The sequence below is a fragment of the Ursus americanus genome, chromosome 8 (genome assembly GCF_024610735.1).
Source record: "Ursus americanus isolate L20-20 chromosome 8, mUrsAme1.1.p, whole genome shotgun sequence".
Taxonomy (NCBI): Eukaryota; Metazoa; Chordata; class Mammalia; order Carnivora; family Ursidae; genus Ursus; species Ursus americanus.
Window position 1 is genome coordinate 82,058,319 of NC_142134.1, and position 21,845 is coordinate 82,080,163.

General features: G+C 49.0%; 1 protein-coding gene across 1 annotated transcript in view; it reads right to left on the reverse strand.

The window, feature by feature from the left end:
- RNF4 (ring finger protein 4) overlaps positions 1–19,732 on the reverse strand; it is a 32,964-nt gene extending 13,232 nt beyond the window's left edge. Inside the window, exons 1-3 of the mRNA XM_045774762.2 lie at positions 19,578–19,732; positions 5,469–5,636; positions 1,604–1,718 (exon numbers count right to left, since the gene is read on the reverse strand). Of these exons, the coding sequence (XP_045630718.1) occupies positions 1,604–1,718; positions 5,469–5,477 (124 nt within the window). The 5' untranslated portion in view covers positions 5,478–5,636; positions 19,578–19,732. The remainder of the gene's footprint in view (positions 1–1,603; positions 1,719–5,468; positions 5,637–19,577) is intronic.
- Positions 19,733–21,845: the final 2,113 nt, after the last annotated feature.

Sequence of the window (21,845 nt, forward strand, 5' to 3'; positions counted from 1 at the left end):
AGGCTCAGCTCTGCTCCCTCATCAGTGAGATATTCATCTCCGTGTGGCTCTCAACCGGGACAACAGGGTGGTGTTTACTGATCCCTTAGACACCCAGCACACCAGAATGGTTTGCCTTTGAGCCCTAGAATCCGCTGTGGTGTCCACGTGAGCACAGGACAGAGTGGGGAAGGTCCTGTGCCAACAGGTATCGGCACTTCTGTGCAGCAGGTAAGAATGAACCACAGGGGACAACTTCCATTTATATGAACTGAAAAAAGATTTACAATAATTTCTGCTTCTATTATAGCACTAAAGAAGCATGAGAGTAGGATTTTTAGAAGGAGTAGTTGTTTGGGGACAGTAACTCATAATACATTTACCAATTCAAATTTGCTTTATTTTCTTCTATTAAAGTTTCACAGGAATAAAACTCGCAATATATCAGAGATGTCGACTGTAATGTATACATAATGACCTCATCCTTTTTAAAAAATAGTCTGTGTACTGATACACTCTGAATCACAGTGCCACGCTCATTCCGGTGGACGTAATTTCTGGCTCTCACAAACAAAAGCCATACTCCCACAGGCAACGTGTGCGTACAGCACTGCACACGTGGTAAGGTGGCCTGCGGGGAGGGAAGGGCCTGACTGGACTGCAGTCAGGACCGAGACCCCTCGTGCGTCTTGCGTCCCAATCAAGGAGCCCCTCCTGAGCCAGCCTCTCCCAAAAGATGGCAGAATTCAGATGCCAGGGCATCAAGTTTGGGGCAGAGGAGAGGGGACAGCGGGGTGGCCAGGGTCTCAGCCTTTAGGCTTCCAGGAATTCACAGTGAAAAGTGAAATTCAGGAGCCACAGAGATGATACCGAGAACTTCACTTCTCTGAAGGGCCCATGAAATCTACCTTAAGACAAGCTGCTTCTCTCTACACGTCAGTTTTCAGACATTACAGTCATTAAAACAATCTCGGTACATGCAGAGCAAAGCGACCCAATTCAGGCCATGTGTCATCTCCCTCAGCAGGCACAGGGGGAAAACCAATCTGGCCTTTGCCTATAGCAACTCCCTCCCACACAGATGGCTCTGTCCACAGATACACCTTCTTGGGAAACCGTGTCTCAATGAAAAAGAGAAAAGGAAAGCCGAATACTTCAGGAGGCCAAGCGAACTGGACGTACAGTTTCCAATCTTAAAGGTGGGCCCAGGGCAGTCTCACCTCCCCTGCCGCACATTCCCGGAAAGCTAAATGGTTAGCCCTCCTGTGCAGCTGTCAAAACCCGTGAAGGTCTCATGCCACAAAAGAGGGCAGGTCTTGCCCAAGTCAGCTTTCAGCCTGGAATGGTGGATGAGTCTGAGACTGCATAGATCTTATAAACACAAGGGCAGAACCTAACCCGTGTACAGTAAGTGTTAACTAACAGGCACTGAGCTAAGTGTTGACCTTAAGGACAACTCTACGCAGTGGTATTAGGACGATCCCGTTTGGAAGGGTAATGAAGGCTCAGACAGGTGGTGCTGCTTGCACAAGGCCCCATGGCTGGGAGGTGCCAGTGCTGGGCTCATCCATGCACGCTGCGCCGCACCAGCACCCCACGGTCACAGCATTCCCGGCAATCTTACCACTTTCCACAAGTTCTATGGGTTCTGCTTCCAAGGCCATCTCAGGGGTGGAGGCTGTTTCCCGAGTTCGCTTCTGGGCTTGTCTAGAATTTACTGTGCCACCACGACGCTTTCTCTGAGGGTATCCAAAGGAAAGAAACACTCACATGAGCTCCTGACTGATACGACTTCAACAGAATAAAAGGTCAACTCATCAAGGAGAGCAGGAGACCATGGGGCACCCGGGTGGTTCAGCTGGTTAAGCGTCTGCCTTTGGCTGTCATGATCCCAGGGTCCTGGGATTGATCCCTGCTTCGCGACCAGCTCCCTGCTCAGCAGGGAGCCTGCAGAATTCTCCCTCTCCCTTTCTTTGCCCGTCCCCCCAGCTTGTGCGCGCTCACTCTCTCAAATAAATAAAAAACCTTAAAAAAAGAGTAGGAGACCAGTGAGCCAACCTGAGGTAATGGGTCCTTCCAAAAATTGACATTGTAGGAGTACCTGGGTGGTATAATCAGTTAAGCATCTGACTCCTGATTATGGCTCAGGTCATGACTTCAGGGCCGTGAGATTGAGCCCTGCATCAGGTTCTGTGCTGAGCGTGGAGCCTGCTTGAAATCCTCTCTCCCACTGCCCCTCCACCCTCTCTAAAAACAATAACCAAAACAAAACTTCATATTCTAGAATACTGAGTATTTAAAGAGAAATAATTCTAAACATGCAGTGAGAATATGAACTCTATAATAAAGTAAAACTTCTGTTATATCAAACTATCGGTCTGTCAAAAGTACCTGACACACAGACTCTATAGAAGCCTCTGACCCAGGTCAGGACTTGGCCAGAAACCCCACCTTTTCACCAAATGTCACAGACCTGTTCTCCTTGGATCTGTATTTGGCTTCATGAGGCCTTTTTGTTGTTTCAACCCAAAGACTCTCGGTTTCCCAAATTTCCATACACTGTGGAAAGAGGGTCTTCTCTTTGGGAATTCGTCAACCTTTAGGGGTACTAGTCAGTGCAGCTTACATTCTCACAATCATGGCCCTGAGCTCAAAGAACCAAAGTCCCCTGCCTTCTGGAAGGCTCAGGCTCTCAGCTGCCCTATCTGCAGTCCAAACTCTCTGAGCCAGCCGTCTCCCCAAATCCTTGAGCGCTGGCTTAGCTAGCATCCTCCAGCACTTCTGACCAGGATGGCCCTGAAATGCACGGTGAGAACATGCCCTGTATGGCCTTCCTCAAGAGAGACCCAACCTCCCACCTGGTCCTGTCACCTTATCATTCCCGGCCTGTATGGCCCAGGCCAATCCCAGCTCCACCTGTTTCTGGTTCTCACTCCGAAATGGGTGAGCTGGCATGTGGATGAGAGATCACCATGTATGCCAAGTATCGAGCACAGCCACATGATGTCAGCATGACCCTAACTCCTTGCATGCCTTACTAAGCATTCTGTCCCTGGAAACTCTGGAAGGATGGACACTATTGGTGATCTGCACAAGACCTAAGGGCACCCACCACTCAGTCCAACGCGTGCTGGCCAGGCAAGACAGAGATGCCTGATTCATTCTGTATTTCAACCGCACCTCAGTAGCAAATGGCAGCCTGGGGAGTGTCAGAAATTAAGATTTGGGTTTAGCAACTTTCAGTGGATCTAAGCAGCAGGGAACCATCCCCAGGAGGGCCCAGAGACAAATGGCCACAGTAGTTCAAAATTCTTCTGCCAGGAAGCTGCTCAGTCTGTCAAGGGAACTGCCACTCCAGCCTCAGCAGTCTCCGGCCCCGTGTCTACCGGCTCCCCTAGCTGCTACCAGAAGACCTGGGCTACTTAGGTCTTCCCTCTTCCTCGCTGAAGTTGTCCTTGTATTTTCCTTCCTCTGCAAAGGACCAAATATTTCTTAGGAGATACTGCTAAACAGAACCCTTCATGTCCCACCACGGCCACCTGTGTGGTTTCTGGTCCCCACCGACAGAGGCAAGCAGCAGTCACTGGCCCCTGGCTGAGGTCTAGGTGCTGGACTCGGAACACCCCACCGTGAGCACTGCAGCAACATGTGTTCTCAACACTCACCACCCCTGCCCTACATCGCACAGCAATCCTCTTCCCTGGCAGCTTCCTCATCCCTTCCAAGCCTGGACTACCCATTCCTCCCCCTCCTCATTTGGCCAATTGTTACATAGCTTTTAGAAACCTATGCAAGGGGCGCCTGGGTGGCGCAGTCGTTAAGCGTCTGCCTTTGGCTCAGGGCGTGATCCCGGCGTTCTGGGATCGAGCCCCACATCAGGTTCCTCCGCTGGGAGCCTGCTTCTTCCTCTCCCACTCCCCCTGCTTGTGTTCCCTCTCTCGCTCGCTGTTTCTCTCTGTCAAATTAATAAATAAAATCTTAAAAAAAAAAAAAAGAAAGAAACCTATGCAAATTTCACCTCCATTATGAGGCTATCCCTCACCCTCCCAGGTTGATCATCTCAGGATTCCGCAACCCCCACCCCCCCGCAAGCCCTGCCTCCCCCTCCATTCACATTGCCCACAGGGCAAGGGGTAGGGGACTGCTAGCTCAGGGCCAGCCTCAAGAATCCCTAGAACACTGGCAGAGATTCTCCCCACTGCCCTGTCACTCTCAGCGTGGCTGTCCCCCTTTGCACTAGCAGGAGAGCTTCACAGCTTTCAGTTCAAACTGACCACATGATTTCTGCAATTCTGAGGAAGTTTAACCAACTTCTTCACAGTCACATTACAGGCTACATTGCTGTGTCTAACCAGATCCTGCCTGGGCAAGGCGTGGGCTTCAGAGGGGAGGTGCCCAGACTTAGGACATCTGTTTCCCTTCAAAGTGAGCTGCAGAGACAACCTGCAGATAAGGAACCAAGGTGGGAAGCCATCTGCCTCTTAAAAAGGTAGGTCCACGGAAACAAAGGCCCTTTTGTGTATGAATTATCAACAGTGCGCTCAGAGCACACTAGGGACTGGGGAGTGGTCAGGACAAGGTGGATCCTAGGGCAGTGACTGGAATCTACAGGATTTCTACTGCAGTTCACTCTCTCTGCCTACACGCTCCCAGCACCTCTGGAACCTGGGGAGAGAATATGAGGCTGTCATTTCCCAGCTGGTCCACCTGATATGAATCCAGTATCTCAGAAAACAGCTGTTTTGAGTTTAGATCATATGAGCAGCTTGGTCAGCAGGGAATAAACTAAGGAGGGGGAATTTCAGGCAATCTTCTCTGGAGCTCAAGGGGCTCCAGGGGACACCTGGTTACACGGCACGGCCTCTGCAGTCTGATAAAAGCTCTGAAAAGACTTTCTCCAACTTTGGTCACTGAGTGTAAGAAAACTCTCACAAAGGATCATTACCACTATGCTCATACTGGACAAAAAACTACACAGGGAAAGGAAATAGAAGGGAAAATGGAACACTGGATTGTGAAGGATTAAATAAACCAGAGCCCTGGCATTTCCAGGACACGGACAGCTGCTCTGGGGATAGAAAATTTCCAAACCCGCAGCCATTACTTCTGTCTTCAGGACACCACCCAAAACACTGGACTCCTCCAGACAACTAAGTTGTGTAGCTGCCCTCAGTCCCGCACAATTTCCTTTGAGAACAAGGGTTACTTAGAGGCACCTTTATGGTACTCTCATTAATGTGCCGTTAAGAAATAAGGTAGTTGCTTAGCCTCGAAAACAAAATTCACAAGGGGCAGTTGGTTAAATGTCTGACTTCAGCTCAGGTTGTGATCTCAGGGTCCTGGGATCGAGCCCCATGTCGGGCTCCCCACTCATCATGGAGTTTGCTTGTCCCCCTGACCCCCTTCTCACTTGTGGGCACACTCTCATTCATGAATGAATAAATAAATAAAATCTTTAAAAAGAAAATTCAGGAGCTGATGAAACTCACAGTACTCATTGTGCTCTTTGACTCCACCCTACGGAGAAGGAAGGGACCTGTTCAGAGGTTGGCAGGAAGTTGAACGTTGACCGTTGTCAACTTCTCACACCCGCTGGTTACTCATCCTCTGGCTTGCACAGCATTTGCAGCCAAGTAGATTTCCAGTATCTTTCAGTCCTAAAAAACAAGGATATCAAGGTGATAACTGCTCCCACCTGCATCATCAACAACAAAGCTCAGTTCGATCCTTAACCAGTACTTTGCTGAACACTTCATGCAACTCACGAGTTTGCTTGCATATTCTTGGGAAGCAAGCACTCTTACAGAGTATTGAGCCACCTGATCCCGAAGCCTGAGATCAGACCCATTATGCCACGGCCTGCCCTTCTTTTTGGCTGCTGAAGCCCTTCCCGAGTCCTGTGCCAGCTGCTGGGAAAAGGCAAGAGCATATGAAGTGCCGCACAGAACCTTGCGGACTCCTTGCAGCCAGGATGGCATGGAGCTTCTGAGGCCAGAGCAGAGCCCAGGGCCTCTGGCTCTTTCCACAACTTCACTATTACCCTCTGGAGGAGCTAATAGTTTAGAGAAGCAGACGAGTCACCTGCCCTGATTCACCCTCACACCTGAGACTTCTGTCACTGGCTACAGGTGAGTGGGGAAGAACCAAGAAACTGTGGACTGGGAAGCTAAGTGGGAGGTTCCAGGAAGGGCAGAGAAAGCAGCAAGTGAAGAGGCTGCTGGAGAACTGGAAGGCCCTAGGATTTCATTCAAGGCCCTTCCACTGGGAGGCAGCAGCTATGCACGGTAAATTCAGTATCAGAGATGCAGTGGAAAAGGGAGCAAATGAGAAGCAAAAACACAGGGTCGGAAGCCCAGAGTCAGGGTGTCATCAGGGTAGAAGGGGCACAGCTGGCTTCTGGCGGGGAAGCCCTGAGCACTGGGCAAGGCTGAGGGACAGAGGGAGAATCAGAGCAAAGAGGAGGCTCTGTGGTCACCCACCCTGGGCAGTAGCGCTCTGGACAAGGACAGGTGTTCTCAAACTTGAGTCTGCACCAGCCTCATCAGGAAGGCTGTGAAACCGGAGTCTCTGACTCAGGAGGTTTGGGATGGAGCTCCAAATTCTGCATTTCTAACAAGTTCTGAGGCAGTGCTAATGGTGCTGCTCCCGAGGCCCCCCCACAGTGTCTCCCGCCTCCCAGCGCCCCTCTACCCTACTGCCAGCACAGCTTTCTAACACACATAGCTGGCCACAGAAACTGGAACACATCTCCAGAGCCTGACAGCTGGGACTGGTCAGGCGCCTCCAAAACAGAGCAGCACCTACCTCAAAGGGTGTGTGACGATTACAGGGGCTGGCAGAGCACTTGGAACAGTGCTGCACGTTTTAAAGGCTCAATGGCTATGGGCTGATGTCGCTGACTCACTCTACCAGCACCAGTCCCTCCAAACGCACCGCCCATGGCACAGCTCCACCCCTCTGCTCAAGCCCTGAAGTGCTGTGTAATGCCGCACCCAACCCAGCTTTAAAAAGACGGTCTCCCCATCTCATTCACTAATCACTATGGCTCCTGTCCTGGGAACACAGCAATGAATAAACCCAGTCATCAGCTCTGGTGCTGTAATGGAGGTATATGAGCTAGGTGTAAGGAAACACAGGACAAGGAGAGGCCAGAAGGTTTTTCAGAAGCCTTCCTGACCACCCCACACCCCTGGCCTTTTTTACCCCAAGAGAAGCCCCTCTAGAGGGACTACCCAGCCAGCTGAGCCTCATTCTCTATTACCTGGTGGTCTGCATGTGTCCACATCTGCTCCCCTGCCACCTCATTATCCACCGTGACCCTGACTGGTTTAGAGGGATAACCTCTTCACTGCGTCACTCTATGGGGAGACATGCAGGGGACAAGCAGCATGACATCTCCTGACAGCCTCCAAAATGGGGCCGCAGGTCCTCCTACTCATAAACGACACACATGTTCCCAAAAGCAACACCTCATCTGGGAAGCCTTCCGCTGAGACTGGCGTTCAGGGTAGAGGCTCCGGCTGGGAGGGACCAAGACTGCCCGCCTGGTTTGAACGGAGGGGGAGGCGTCCCAACAGCCTCTTAGGACTCACAAGACTACCACGCTTTCTGGATTCGAACATATCTGCATAAGTTTCTGATCCCAAGAAGTATCTTACATTTGGGTGTACACCCATGATGTAGCTGTTCTGGGGAAAAGTTATCTACCTCATAGTGTGTCTCAGAATTGAGAAGAATCTTTGATAAAAATGTCACCGGCAGAGAAGGAGATCCGTCTGTTGAGCAACGGGAAATAATGCACAACCCTGGCCTTTCCATAAGCCTCTTGCTTCACTTGGTTACTTTTTAGGCTTTCAAACATGGTTAAGACCTGTCCTATGACTGTCCCAGAGGCACCCCCAATTCCTTGGCCTGCATGCCTTCCCTACTCTCTGAAACTGCCTCCTGCAGCCCTGAAGCCCCAGCAAGACCACCTGGGAGCTTCCCTGGACTGTTCTCATTCTCCACACCCAAGGCCAGTCCAGCAATCCATTCCAAATCTGTCTGCTTCTTTTGGGCATAGTAAGAGTTAGTGGTCGGAGGGCACAGGAAGTTGGAAGGCTGGCCTTAGGGAAATCTACCAAGGGGCTGGATTTCACCAGAGAATGGAGGTGGGAAGAAGAGGGCATTCCCAGCAGACCAGTGTGGGGATGTGGAAGTGCCATGTCTAGATGGCAAAGCCAGGGTTCCAAGAAAGGTAGCCTTCACAGACTACGAAGTGTTCTGGATACTGCAGGTGACAAGGCCGCCAGGATAATAAAAAGACTAACAACAGCCGAAGCCCAGACATTACTTGTACTATGTACAAAAACACTGCTTTCCAACACAGGTCATATAACAGTCCCATCACCCAATAAGGGGGAAGGTATTATTAAGGTTACCATTTATTTTTTTTTTAAAGATTTGAGAGAGAGAGAGAGAGAGAGAAAACGCACACAAGCATGAGGGATAGAGGGAGAAGGAGGCAGAATCCAAGCAGACGCCGTGCTAAGCACGAGCCCAGCATGACGATCAATCTCACAACTGGGCGATCATGACCCAAGGCGAAACAAGAATCAGACACTTAACCAACTGAGCCACCCAGGCCCCTTAAGGTTACCATTTTACATGCAAGAGGGCTAAGGAACCTGCCCAAAGTCCACGACTACTAAACAGTAGCCTGGATTTAAACCAGAACAGTGTGACAGCAGAACCCACACTATCAAATAAATGCCATGCCAGAAATCAAATGTATTATTGTAGAAACAATCTGGAAAATGGATGTTTTCCAGGTTTTCAAATTTACTATGTCCAGGAAGAAAGTCCTTCCAGCAATACCATCACTACATCTCAGCAAATGGCCCATAATCCTTTAGTTTCCAAGGGAAACCCTATAGTCATTCAGCATGGCCTAAGTGCTGTGAAGGCAGAACGAGTCTACTTTGTACTTAGTTAACCCCGTGCGCAAGCAGATACTCATGTTTACTGAAGGAATCAATGACTCGGAGGTGAGAGTGGGCGTGGTGAATGGTGTCCCTACACTAAGAAAAGACCCCAGGTAGCGCATGGCACTAGGAATGGCCGCGAAACCAGAGGCCAGGAATTCCTCAACCTCTGATAGGAGGGTAAGGACAATTCACATCAAGGTATCTAGCTAATTACAGAGCAGGAGCAACGCCATAAAACTGAACTGGGGAAGGGAGAAAAGAAACAGGCATTGAGGGTAGATGGTTTTAGTCTTAGAAATGCTGGCTATGGGATATCCAGGTAGAAAGGTGTGAAGGCAGCTGTAACACTCAGGAGAGAGAACTGGAATAGAGATTGAGATTTTAGAATCTGTGTTTAAATCTGGGGAGTCAGGTAGAGCAAGAAGAGCCTATAAAAAAAATAACAAGTCAGAAACAAAGCTTTGAGAGAACCTGGAGGCATCAGTTAGACAAAGCTGGCACCCTGCAGACTAGTCACTTTCCTCAGTCTCTGGAGCACCCCTCCTGCCCCTTTTCCGCTGACTACTGAAGCAGCAGTAGTCAACAGGCAAGGGAGCCAGAATGAGGCCAGTAAGGCGGCCACAGGAAGCCAGTCACTGGTGACCAAGCAAGTGCAGGCCCAAAGTGATAGGAGTTACTCAAGAAACAAACCGGGTGGGGGGTGCCTGGTGGTTCAGTCGGTGAAGTGTCTGCCTTCGGCTAGGTCATGATCCTGGGGTCCTAGGACTGAGTCCTGCACTGGGCTCCTTGCTCCACGGGGAGCCTGCTTCTTCCTCTCCCACTCCCCCTGCTTGTGTTCCCTCTCTCGCTGGCTGTCTCTATCTCTGTCAAATAAATAAATTAAAAAAAAAAAGTAAAGGAAGAGTCAGCAGAAAAGGGGCAGGAGGAGTGCTCCAGAGACTGAGGAAAGTGACTAGTCTGCAGGGTGCCCAAGGGAGATCTAGGATGAGCAGCTTTGTTCGCCCAGGCATGCACCATGCAGGGCAGGCAAGGCTGACACAATTACCCACAGACACCTGAGACCTAACTCTCCACATGGGTTCCACAATCGCCAAGCAATCTTGATTCTTAGGTGGCTCCCTGTGCTCCCTTCCCTCTCTCTTTCTTTCTTTTTTTTTTTTTTTAAAGATTTTATTTATTTATTTGACAGAGATAGAGACAGCCAGCGAGAGAGGGAACACAAGCAGGGGGAGTGGGAGAGGAAGAAGCAGGCTCATAGCGGAGGAGCCTGATGTGGGGCTCGATCCCAGAACGCCGGGATCACGCCCTGAGCCGAAGGCAGACGCTTAACCGCTGTGCCACCCAGGCGCCCCTCTCTCTTTCTTTCTTTTTCAAGATTTTACTTATTTGGGAGAGAGAGCATACAAGCACAAGCAGGGGGAGGGGCAGAGGGAGAAGGAGACTCCCAGCTGAACAGGGAGCCCGATGCATGGCTCAATCTCAGGACCCTGAAGATCATGACCTGAGCCAAAGGCAGACGTCCAACAGACTGCGCCACCCAGGCGCCCCTCTCTGTGCATTTTTCTATTGGGTCACTCATACTGTGTGCCAATTACAAGGCAGTTCTCACTATAAGCTCATAACAAGCCATTCTGAGACACATGGGCAGTCTCCTGTGAGGTGAATGAGCTAACCAGGGCAACCTCTCTATGCCAGCATGGTTAAAGCAGACAGAAGCATAAATCCTACAAAATTTCATCAGGGAAATGCCAAGTGATCAGGTACTGGCTAGTACCAATTGTCTACCCAACATCTCCTCCTTTAAAACCACAAACACATAATCATTGCCATGTTATTTTAAGTACTTCCCTAAATGGAATTTCAAAAGTAGAATTACAGAACACATGTTAAAAAGCAAGAATATATTAAAGACTTGTGTATTGCCCAACTTTCTTTCTTTTTTTTTTTAAGACTTTATTTGAGATAGAATTTATTTGAGAGACAGGGGGAGGGGCAGAGGGAGAGGCAGAAGCCAATTCCCTGCTGAGCAGGGAGCCCCCCTGGACAGCGGGGCTTGATCCCAGGACCCTGAGATCATGACCTGAGGCAAAGGCAGGCAGAGGCTTAACTGACTGAGCCACCCAGGAGCCCCCGCCTAACTACTTTTGGAAGAATGTAAAAAATACCCGAGGCTGTTGGCAATGCACCAGTGCCCAGTACAGCCTGCCCTCTTGGGGAAGTGAGCATGAGCATTAAAAGTTGCCAATAAACTTTCATTTCAAAGCTTTTTTAAAAAAAAGTAAGCTCTACTCCCAATGTGGGGCTTGAACTCAAGACCCTGAGATCAAGGGTCACATTTTCTACCAACTAAGCCAGCCAGGCGCCCCACCCAAGCTTTTTATTTTTCTGATTTATTTATTTTAGAGAGAAAGCAAGAGAGAGTATGCCTGATGGGGGTGGGGCAGAGGGAGAAGGAGAGAGAGAACCTTAAGCAGATTCCGCACCAAGGACAGAGCCCAACACCAGGCTCAATCTCACCACCCCGAAATCATGACCTGAGCAGAAATCAAGAGTTGGACACTTAACCGACGGAGCCACCCAGGCGCCCCCCCACCCAAGCTTTTTAAATGGAACCTTGATGTCACTGTCACATCAACAATCAGCCCTTAGTACTTAAGAAAAACATATGCCTCTTGCTTGTTGTACAATTGAGGGTGCATAGTAAAGAGCCAGCAATCATGTGGCTGGCTGTACAAGCCCTAGAGCCTAGCACAAATACTTGATCTTCCTGCCTCAGTCTCACCATCTTTCATGTGGGAAAAATATCCCTTACCTTTGCAGCTCTTTTGCAAAACAATGACGCTGAATCAAAGTGCCCAGTACTGTTCGTAGCACCCTGAAGACAACCCCGTCAGCTGTTTAATTCACTACTTACAGCTGCCTGGTCTAGATCAGGCACCTCTCCAGGGACTAGAAATACAGCAGCGAACAAAAACAGACACTCACGGAGCGTATATTCTAAGTGGAAAAACAATCAATAAATTATGTAATAAATACGTCAGAAGAGCCAGAAATCACAGCTCTTCTTACAAGTGGTAAGCGCTAGGGCGCCTGGGTGGCTCAGATGGTTGAGCCTCTGACTCTACTCTTGATCGGTAAGATCAAGTCCTGCCTGAGCCCTCCCTGCCTGGGGCTCCCAGCTCCACGGGGAATCTGCCTGAAGAGTCTCTCCCTCCGCCCCTCCTCTCACTCACTCGCGCTCTCTCTCTAAATTAATTAAATAAATCTTAAAAAAACAAACAAGTGGTAAGTGCTAGTGGATGAGAGCAAAGAAACCATGAATCCCAAGAACTGAAGTAAGAAGTTTCTGGCTTAGTAAGACTTAATTCATTTCCAGGAAAGACTTGCTTGGTACGACGTAGCTCATCACTCTGCTTAGGCTTAGCGGGGCTGAAAAGCCAGCACAGAGGTAACAGGGCAGTCCTCTCCCAGTTATTTATTCCTAGAGAAGGCTTAGCAGCCTTGACTACTGGTCTCCCGAGATTTCCGCAGGAACTAGATGAAAGAACTTGACGAGAAAAAAAAAAAAGCAGCAGGCTTGGAGAGACAGTACTTGGTCTTATCCAGATTTATCTTATGACTTGATGAAACCATCACCAGCAATCAGCAAAGTCCCAGAGACCTGAAAGGAGCATCAGAACCAAGGAGCCATCACACCTGCTTGGCGACTTATCACCAAGGAAAATTCTTTCCTTTTCTCCTAACACAGGACCTACCAAGGCCAGCCTTCTACTTCTACTAGAGAAAAAGAACAGCTGTCTGGATATAGAGATGGGTCTACTTTTGTGATTCAGGCCTTGAGATGCAAGGGTCAAGAATTAAGAGTGAACTTCAGTTTTTCAAAAATCCATGAAAAAAAATCAATAAAAAGATTATTATTGAGCCTTAAAAATAAAATTCTGACACAGACTCCAACATGGATGAACACTAAAGACATTATGCTCTGCGAAAGAAGACACAATAAGACAAATATTGTATAATTCCTCTTATAAGAGGTACTGAGAGCCATCAAAAACAGAGACAAATAGAATGGTGATTGCTAGGGGCAAGTAGGGAGGGGGAACAGGAAGTTACTATTTAATGAATACATGAGTTTCTGTCTGGGAAGATTAAAAAAAATTCTGCAGATGGATGGTGGTGATGGTTGCACAACACTGTGAATTTACTTAATGCCAATGAACACCTGAAAGTGGTTCAAATGATCTATGTTATATAACATATACTTTGCCACAACCAAAAATTAAAAATAAACTTCACCAAATACTCTTTTTCTAGACACTTTAAATAGACAGGGTTTAGTCAATTACTCAGAAATGCTCTGCAGTGGACACAGCCCCAGAAACATCTGTAAGGAATTCGCCTATAGAAAGATCCTCAGTCTCTCCCATCCATGCCCTGGGATCTCCAGGACACCTATGACTCAAACACAGCCCAAGCACACCTTGGCTCCTCCTCTTCTCAAAGAAGCTGTTCTTACGAATTTCTCTATAGTTTCAGTTCAGGATTATGAGGAACTCCCTCCAAACACTAGGTTGACCCTTTTGTCGATGAAACCCCTGGGAGTGGGGACACCTTAATTCTCTAACAGCTGCGCCTGATGAGGTTATATCACTAATTGATTTGGAGGATCTTATCTTCAAGATAAAAAGCTTTCTCACAGCAAAGGAAACAGTCAACGAAACCAAAAGACAACCAACAGAATCGGAGAAGATATTTGGAAATGACACATCAGATAAAGGGCTAGTATCTATAAAGAACTTAACAGACTCAATACACAAAGAACAAATAATCCAATCAAGAAATGGGCGGAAGACGTGAACAGATATTTCTCCAAAGAAGACGTACAAATAGCCAACAGACACAAGAAAAAGAGCTCCACATCACTCGGCATCAGGGAAATACAAATCAAAACTGCAATGAGATACTACCTCGCACCAGTTAGAATGGTTAAAATTAACAAGTCAGGAAATGACAAAATGTTGGTGAGGATGTGGAGAAAGAGGAACCCTCTTACACTGCTGGTGGGAATGCAAGCTGGTGCAGCCACTCTGGAAAACAGTGTGGAGTTCCTCAAAACGTTAAAAATAGAGCTACCCTATGACCCAGCAATTGCACTACCAGGTATTTACCCCAAAGATACAAATGTAATGATCGGAAGGGACACCTGCACCCCAATGTTTATAGCAGCAATGTCCACAATAGCCAAACTATGGAAAGGGCCCAGATGTCCATCGACAGATGAATGGATAAAGAAGATACAGTGTGTGTGTGTGTGTGTGTGTACATACATACAATGGAAAATTACACAGCCATAAAAAATGAAATCTTGCCATTTACAATGACGTGAATGGAACTAGAGGATATTATGCTAAGGGAAATAAGTCATTCAGAGCAAGACAATTATCATACGATCTCACAAATATATGGAATTTAAGAAACAAGGCAGAGGATCATAGGGGAAGAGAGGGGGAAAAAACGACGAAACCAGAGAGGGAGACAAACCAAGAGACTCTTAATCACAGGAAAAAACTGAGGGTTGCTGGAGGGGTGGGGGGATGTGGTAACTAGGTAATAGACAGACATTAAGGAAGGCATGTGATGTTACGAGCACTGAGTTTTATGTAAGACTAATGACTCACTGGCCTCTACCTCTGAAACCAATTATTATATGTTAATCAACTGAATTTAAATTTTAAAACAAGAAACGTACAGATGGGGGGGAGAAACAACTGGGAAGATATCAAAAGATACCAAATCCAACCAACTCCTTTGTAGAAGGGTTATTGCTCTGGGACAGCCTCAAAATGAAACTGAGGGGCTCTCTCTACCTCTCTGACCCCTAACCTAATTTTCTTTCAGCCTTGGTGGCCTGGTGATACAGACCAGGCAATTCCTGGAGGACAGCATCAAGGGTGTATCGAGAAGGAAACCTAAGGATCTATCTATCCTTCCAGAGGCTGAAAAGATACCACAGGCCAATGGAGCATATCAACCTCAGGTGCTGAGGCCAACAACAACTTCCCACTCTTCCCTGGGACCAAGGTCACTTTGGCCATGAAACTCAGAGGAGACAGGCATGCTGTATCTATGTGGATGATGCCTGAACACAGAGCCTGCCAGAAAAAGCCAGCTATGAGGCTTAGATGCTTGTACTGAACCATGAACCTAGTGGGGTGTGTGTGTGTGTGTGTGTGTAATCAATCTGTAACTACTATAAAAACAGCCAAGGCGCAGGCCCTGAAGGTGGTGGTGGGGAGGTTGTCAAAGGGTTACAAATGTGATACTGTGGCCTATACCTACAGCAGGGAGCAGCTGAGCAGTGCCTCACTGTGGGAGCTCCCTCATTTGCATACTTGTCTTAAATAGCCCTCCCCCAGGGATCTTCAGCACAAGTCCTTCCCTTCCCCTCAAGGCAGGTGCATAGGTGGGCTGGCTAAAGAATGCATGCACACTATCACCAAAAAGCTAGCCAAACCCAATTCTCTAGAGACACTAATCTTGGCAGTGGGAATCCCACACCTGGGTTTGTAGCAGCAGAAGCCCTAATTCAGAACCTCAACTCTCCTTCAACACTCTACCCAGGAAGTAAAATAGAAAGTCAATGGTCCTTGGCCTCCAGGACAAATGTGGCAGCTGAGGTGCTTCATAAAGTACCCGACTATGAAGGTAATGCTCTAACAGAGATGGAAAAGGCGCCAGGGGAAGTTAAAAGGCTTCACATGGTAGCTTAAAAACAACTACCAGGCTCCAAAAGGCCCAAAAAGATGGCAAATGTTCCCAAACGATCACATCCATCACCTTCACAGAGTAACCTCCCATCCCTAACCCAGTGCTAACCTTTCTGGCCTCATCTGAAGTTACAGACATGAGTATTCCTAAAATATACCACACAATACAAAAAACCACAGGACTTATGGGAAAACAATGAAATTAGGGGTACAGCACTAAAAACCTTTGTCAATGTCACACACACACACACACACACACACACACACACACACACGTTAAGAACCTAACAGAATGGAAGCACACCTCTGCGCATTTTAAATGGTCAGGAGATGCACGAATACTTTACAAGGTTTGCCGCTTGTAAGTTATTGGGAAGTAGAGAGAATTTTTTTAAACAAAAGATGTGTATGGGTGTGGCTCATAACACACAGAGTCACTGAGAAAGCTGGAATATGTTTGAGGTGTGTACTTTCTACAGTCTATGTGACTTAGTTCGGCTCAGTTCGATTTTCTGTGTTCATCTAGTATTTCCCATAGATGAAATCATGCACAGCAAACTCAAAATCCCCATAATGTTCAAACTGTTCCTAGTCTATCAATTGCGTTGGAACAAGTCATGCTTCCAAACAAGTGTTTAAAGCAGAACTGACTGTACTTTACTCTGATACCATGGCTGTCAGTCACCTGCTGCAGGCTCTTCCTAACAGCAGTGCCATAATCTGATCCGTGCCACCCGTCCCCTTCCCTGCAAAGGTCCCACACCCCTTACCACTTTGGGAAACTCCTGCTCATCCTTCAAGACCTACCTCACTGGTTTCTTGTATTTCTCCTGCTCCCCAACTAACCATTTCTTCTCCCGTACTCGACATGGTCAACCGGACTCCAACTCCAATACTTACTGCAGATAGTCTCCTTAAACTATCAAGGTGCACCTGGATGGCTCAGTTGGTGAAGCGTCTGCCTTTGTCTCAGGTCATGATCTCAGGGTCTGGGATAGAGCCCCTTGTCAGGCTTTCTGCTCAGCAGGGAGTCTGCTTCTCCCTCTGCTGCCCCTCCATGCTCTCTAATAAAATCTTTAAAAATTAATAAAATCTTTAAAAAAAGAAATTAAGCTATCAAGCTCAATAGATGCTTGACAGAAATGGCACAGAGTATTTCTGAGGTGAAAAAAATGATGAAAGGGGAATATGGAGCCTTACTGTGCAAGTAAAAATATAGTCACCATCAGGAAACAAAGAAGACTTAAAAACAGACCATCACCATGGGAGAGAAGGAAAGAACATCTCATCCCCACAGACATAATGGCTAGAAGAGATGCCAAACAGAGTTTGAGCCCCATGTTGGGTGCAGACATTACTCCAGGAAAGCCTTAGGGTCAAAATTTCATTTTACACAAGGAAGCTATTGATAATACTTATTTTGAGACACCTTCAGGCCTTTCCTACCCTGCACAGTGTTGGTAGGAAAAATAAACCTGACAACCCTTATTTATACCCGGGAAAAATAAAACCCTTCCGAAAGTAATTCTGTAGCAGCACTCTCCAAATCAACCTCACACGCTTTCTCACACTTGAACTCTGACCTTGGGATGCAGCAGTATCTGTGCTGTGGGCCTTCCTCCTCAGAGAGGAAACCTCAAAATGACTTGCTTGCTCTACAACCCCCAAACCCCTGCTGAGAAACAAGACAGGAAAGGCAAGTTACAAGAGCGTATATGTGAATTATACCTCAAAAAACAGAGTCAGCCAGCCCTGTCACATCTACAGGAGCCATCTAATCCGAGGACATTGAAAGATGTAGGTAAATCATTTCAAAATAAGACACTGATAACATACACACAAAGAACATACAAAGCCATATTTATACGGCATAAAACAATTACCTTATGCACGTACTTGCATTCAGTAGCACCTCAAATCTTTTCCAGAAATTGGTGGGGGTAAAAACTACTGGACATGAACTTTGCAACAGCCTTTTAAGCAAAAAGTCAGTGAAGAACTGCCACAACTGGCCTGAGCTTGGTCCCCAGTCCCCACTGTGGCCCAAGCCACACTTCTCTCTTCCTAACTGGTCCAGAGCCACTAGTCTCACCCATCTTTCTAAGCCATCCTCACAGTACGGTGATTTTTCCCACGTGGTCTTAATATAAATTCTGAATTCATTAACTTGGGGCACACCAAAGAACTTTGACCATCCGGTTCCTGCTTACACCTCTCCAGTCCTGTCTCTCCACACTCTGTATTTCAACCTCAAGGGAATTTTTCTCATTCCCTCCACCCTCACTCCTTAGTTCAATCAGGGGTTGTACCATGCCTATTCTGTTCACAGCTATACCCCAAGCAGAAAGCTTGGCACACAGAATACCTCAAAAATGTGCTGACTTAGAATTTTTAAAGTATCCAAACTTCAAGGGGGTGAAAAAAAAATCTCATTCTTTTTATGTATAAAGCATACATACCCATACAGTACATAAAAAGACCCACGGTATATAAGCAGCATTAACATTTCATGGAGAGGACAATTAAAAAAACTAAAGAAGGTCGGGGCAGTTCATCGAAAAAAAAAGTTGATAAACACTGTATTAACCTAAGCTTTTTAAATCTGAGTTGGAAGCTAAAGTTCAGATAACACAAAACCCAGCAACACAACATCTTTCTACCTGAATGTTCCCATTTCACCTGCAGCGCAGATAAAACTGAACCCAATATGTCTTCCCACCCGTTAAAAAAACACACCACCAGTTAAACAAAGCGATTCCCTTCAACGTTTCTGTCCTTCATCACCAGTGGTCCCTAAACTCCTGGTCACTGAACTTAAAGGCCTCGTCCTGCAGCCACTGGAAAGCGAGATTCCAGACTAGCTCTTCCGTCAACTAGTTAGCCGGCTGCATGACCTTGGGCACACCGCCTCAGTCTCCCCAACCACTCAGGCAGCCTCGGCTGAGATCCTAGGTCTGGGAGACCCTGACGCAGAAGCAGAACGAAGGAATGACTGTGAACGTCGATGGGCACGGACAAGAATAAGACAGAAGCCAAAACCTCACAAAAACGGCTACCACAGGGAAGTCCAGGCTCTGAACTCTCCCCTTCTCCTGGACGGTCAAAGGGTGGACAGCGGTGTTCGCTAAGCACTTCGTTCCGGGTCTCAAGCCTCCCCCTGAGACCCCGCTCACACTTCAAGCACTAGGCTGCGGGCGCCCGAGCCCAGTGCAGGCGCCCGAGGGGCGGGGCCGGCCGCAGGCCTCAGTGCTCCAGCGCCACCCCCCACGACCGGAAGCCGAGGACCTACTAAGCTCAGCCCCGGGTGGGCGCTCCCCCGGCCAGTCCCCGCCGCCCCCAGCGCCGTCAGCCCAGGAGGCTCCGCCACGCGGCCCGGACAGACTCGCAGGCTCGCGAGCGAGGCGGCGGCACGAGCACACAAAGGAGACGGCGTTAGCGGGGAACAAAAACCTGGCCGGGGCATCCCCCGAACGGCCTGCACAGGCCAGCGCCCCCGGCCGCCCTGCCCGTCTCCCGGAGTGACCTTGGGCGCGTCCGTCCCCCTCCCCAGCCCCGGTTTCGCTGGCTCCGCTACAACCGAGCGCAGCGGCCTCAGTCCGCCGGGGCAGCCGAGACCCTCGGCGAGGCGCTCGCACGTTCGTTCCCCCCGCCGAGCCGGGCTCGGACGGCCACGCGGACAGCGGGGCGTGGCGGGCGGCCGGGCCCGCGGTCCCGAGGGAGGCCCGGCCGGGCGTCCGGCCCGAGCTGGCTTGGCCGCGCTACGGCGGACAGCCGCGCCGCCGGCTTCCGCAGGCCGCGAAGCCGTCCGAACCCCCCATCCGCCCGGCCCTGGCTGGCCGCTCGCTCTCCGCAAAGCCTGACTTACCGGGAGGTTTGGTGCGGCAGGAACCGCCGCCGACACACTCGGGCGAGGAAGTACCCCCGGAAGCTACGGAGGAGATACCCTCAAGCAAGACGCCGCCGCCTCAACAGCGACCCACTTCCGCTCCTGAGGCCTGGGCTCCACCCCCCGCGCACTCCCATTGGCCGTCGTCCCCTCGACTCCGGCGGGCTACCGGTCCAGGAGGTATGTTTTCAATCCTAATGGGTAAGAAAACCATCTATTACCGCTTTGAAACGCGCCTCTTTCCGGTCCCGCCCACGCTCGCGAGCTCGAGCTCCCGCTTTCCCGCGAGACGCGCAGTCTGCGGCCCCGGGTGCGCAAGGCCTCTCGGGAGTTGTGGTTTACTGGGATGCCGCCTCGGGGCTCCGGGCGCTTTGATCTTGGCCACGCACCTCTGGGCGACCAGGCGGAGCTGGTTCAGTACAGGCGTTCTACGGCCCGCATACCCGGGCCCACTCCCGCCCCTCTCTGGGCCTAAGTTCCCTCTCCTGTTAGCATGGCTTTTGTGAGCAATGGCCCCGGGTCTCTCCTGTCGGCCAGAACTCAGGCCTGAATCTGCACCAACTCCACGGCACTGGCCGTGCCCTGGACCCGGGGCCGGGCTCCTGGTCCCAGTGATCCCGGACTTTCCAGGCTGGCGGTGAAGACAGGAGGGAAGCACAGCCTCGCCCATTTGCGGGAACCCGGAGGAAGCACTCAACCAGAGTCTCTGGGAGGGCTCCCTGGAGGAAGTGACGTCGGAGCTGGGAACTGAAAGGACTAGAAGGGAAGAGCACAATCTCAGAAGAGGGAACCTGGGTGGGGAGAAATAGGCTGGCCTGTCCAGGAGACTGCAGGCTGCCCATTGTGCGAGGAGCAGAGTTGGGGAGCAGTGGCGGTGGGAGCAGGCAAGAGCCATATTGTGGAGGGACCAGATATCTGGATTATCCCGAGGGCGATGGGTGTGAGGAAAGGAAGGACTGAACCCCTGGGGGAGCACTCTGCCCCAGGACTAGTCCTAGGAAAAGGGCCATGGCCTGGGCCGAGGCCTGGAGCTGTCTGGGGCATCTGGCATAATTCCGAAGGGTTAAGAGCGCGTGGGCTCTGGATCCTATCTGCCTGAGTGTGAATCCCAGCTCCATTGTTTAAGCAGGTCTCACCAGTCCCCTTACCTGGTATGTGGGGATAATAGTCCAGTACCTGCGTCAGAGGGGGAAGGCGTGGAGGTGGTGGACCTCACACAGAACAGCACAGGTGCATGCCAGGCTCTGAGAGGAGGCTGCAGATCAGATCCTCAGGAGAAAAGTGGGTGGTGGGTTCCTTGCGTTCGGCTGCCAGAGCTGGACTTGGACATGGATTTGGCAATCGAAAGCCTAGCTTGTCCCTCCTGTTCTGAGGAACCCAGATCCAGGCCATGGCCGTCATGACTGGTCCCCAGACACCCTCCCGGCAGTGAGGACGTCACTTGGAATACCTGGGTTGGACTTTTACTAAGAGCGGGTCTTCAACCCAGAAGATTGAGTCATGTATGGAAATGACTAAGCAGATCAAAACCAGAGAGCATTCGTGGTTTCGTGTTGCATTTACGAGCAGTCTCTGTGTTTGATACTTATGCAACCGTAAAAGAATTTGGCATGGCAGATAAATCTGATTCTGCATGAAATATGTTGACTATTGATTTTGATAGTGATTTTAAGTTGGAAGTTACGAGATATTAGTTTGTTATTGTAATTGGAATATTAAAAAATTTACAAATTTAAGAGAAATTAGACCTTTAATACATCTATAGGAATCCTTAGTTGATAAGACAAACAACAGAAATGCTAAAAAATAAGTTTAGATTCTACATGTATAAATGCAGTTTAAAATGTTAAAGGGGGAGTGCCTGGGGGGGCACAGTTGGTTAATCATTCAACTCTTGGTTTCAGCTCAGATTGTGATCTCACTGATGGTGGGGTCGAGCCCTGTGTCTGGCTCTGTGCTCACTGGGGAGTCGGCTTGCAATTCTCTCTCTCTCTATCCCCCCGCCCCGTGCTTGCATGCTCCCTCCCTCTCTCTCTCTCTCTCTAAAATAAAATAAATCTCAAAAAAAAAAAATGTTAAAGGGGATTTCAGCTTGTAAATGGAACCATACACGAAACAATATAGATTTAAAAAATAAGATTAATAATTTGAATTCCAGAATCTAAAGAAAAGCTAGGGTTTTCTACTTGTAACTTTATTTTTTTAAGATTTTATTTCAGAGAGAGAGCAAGCATGAGAGCGTAAGCA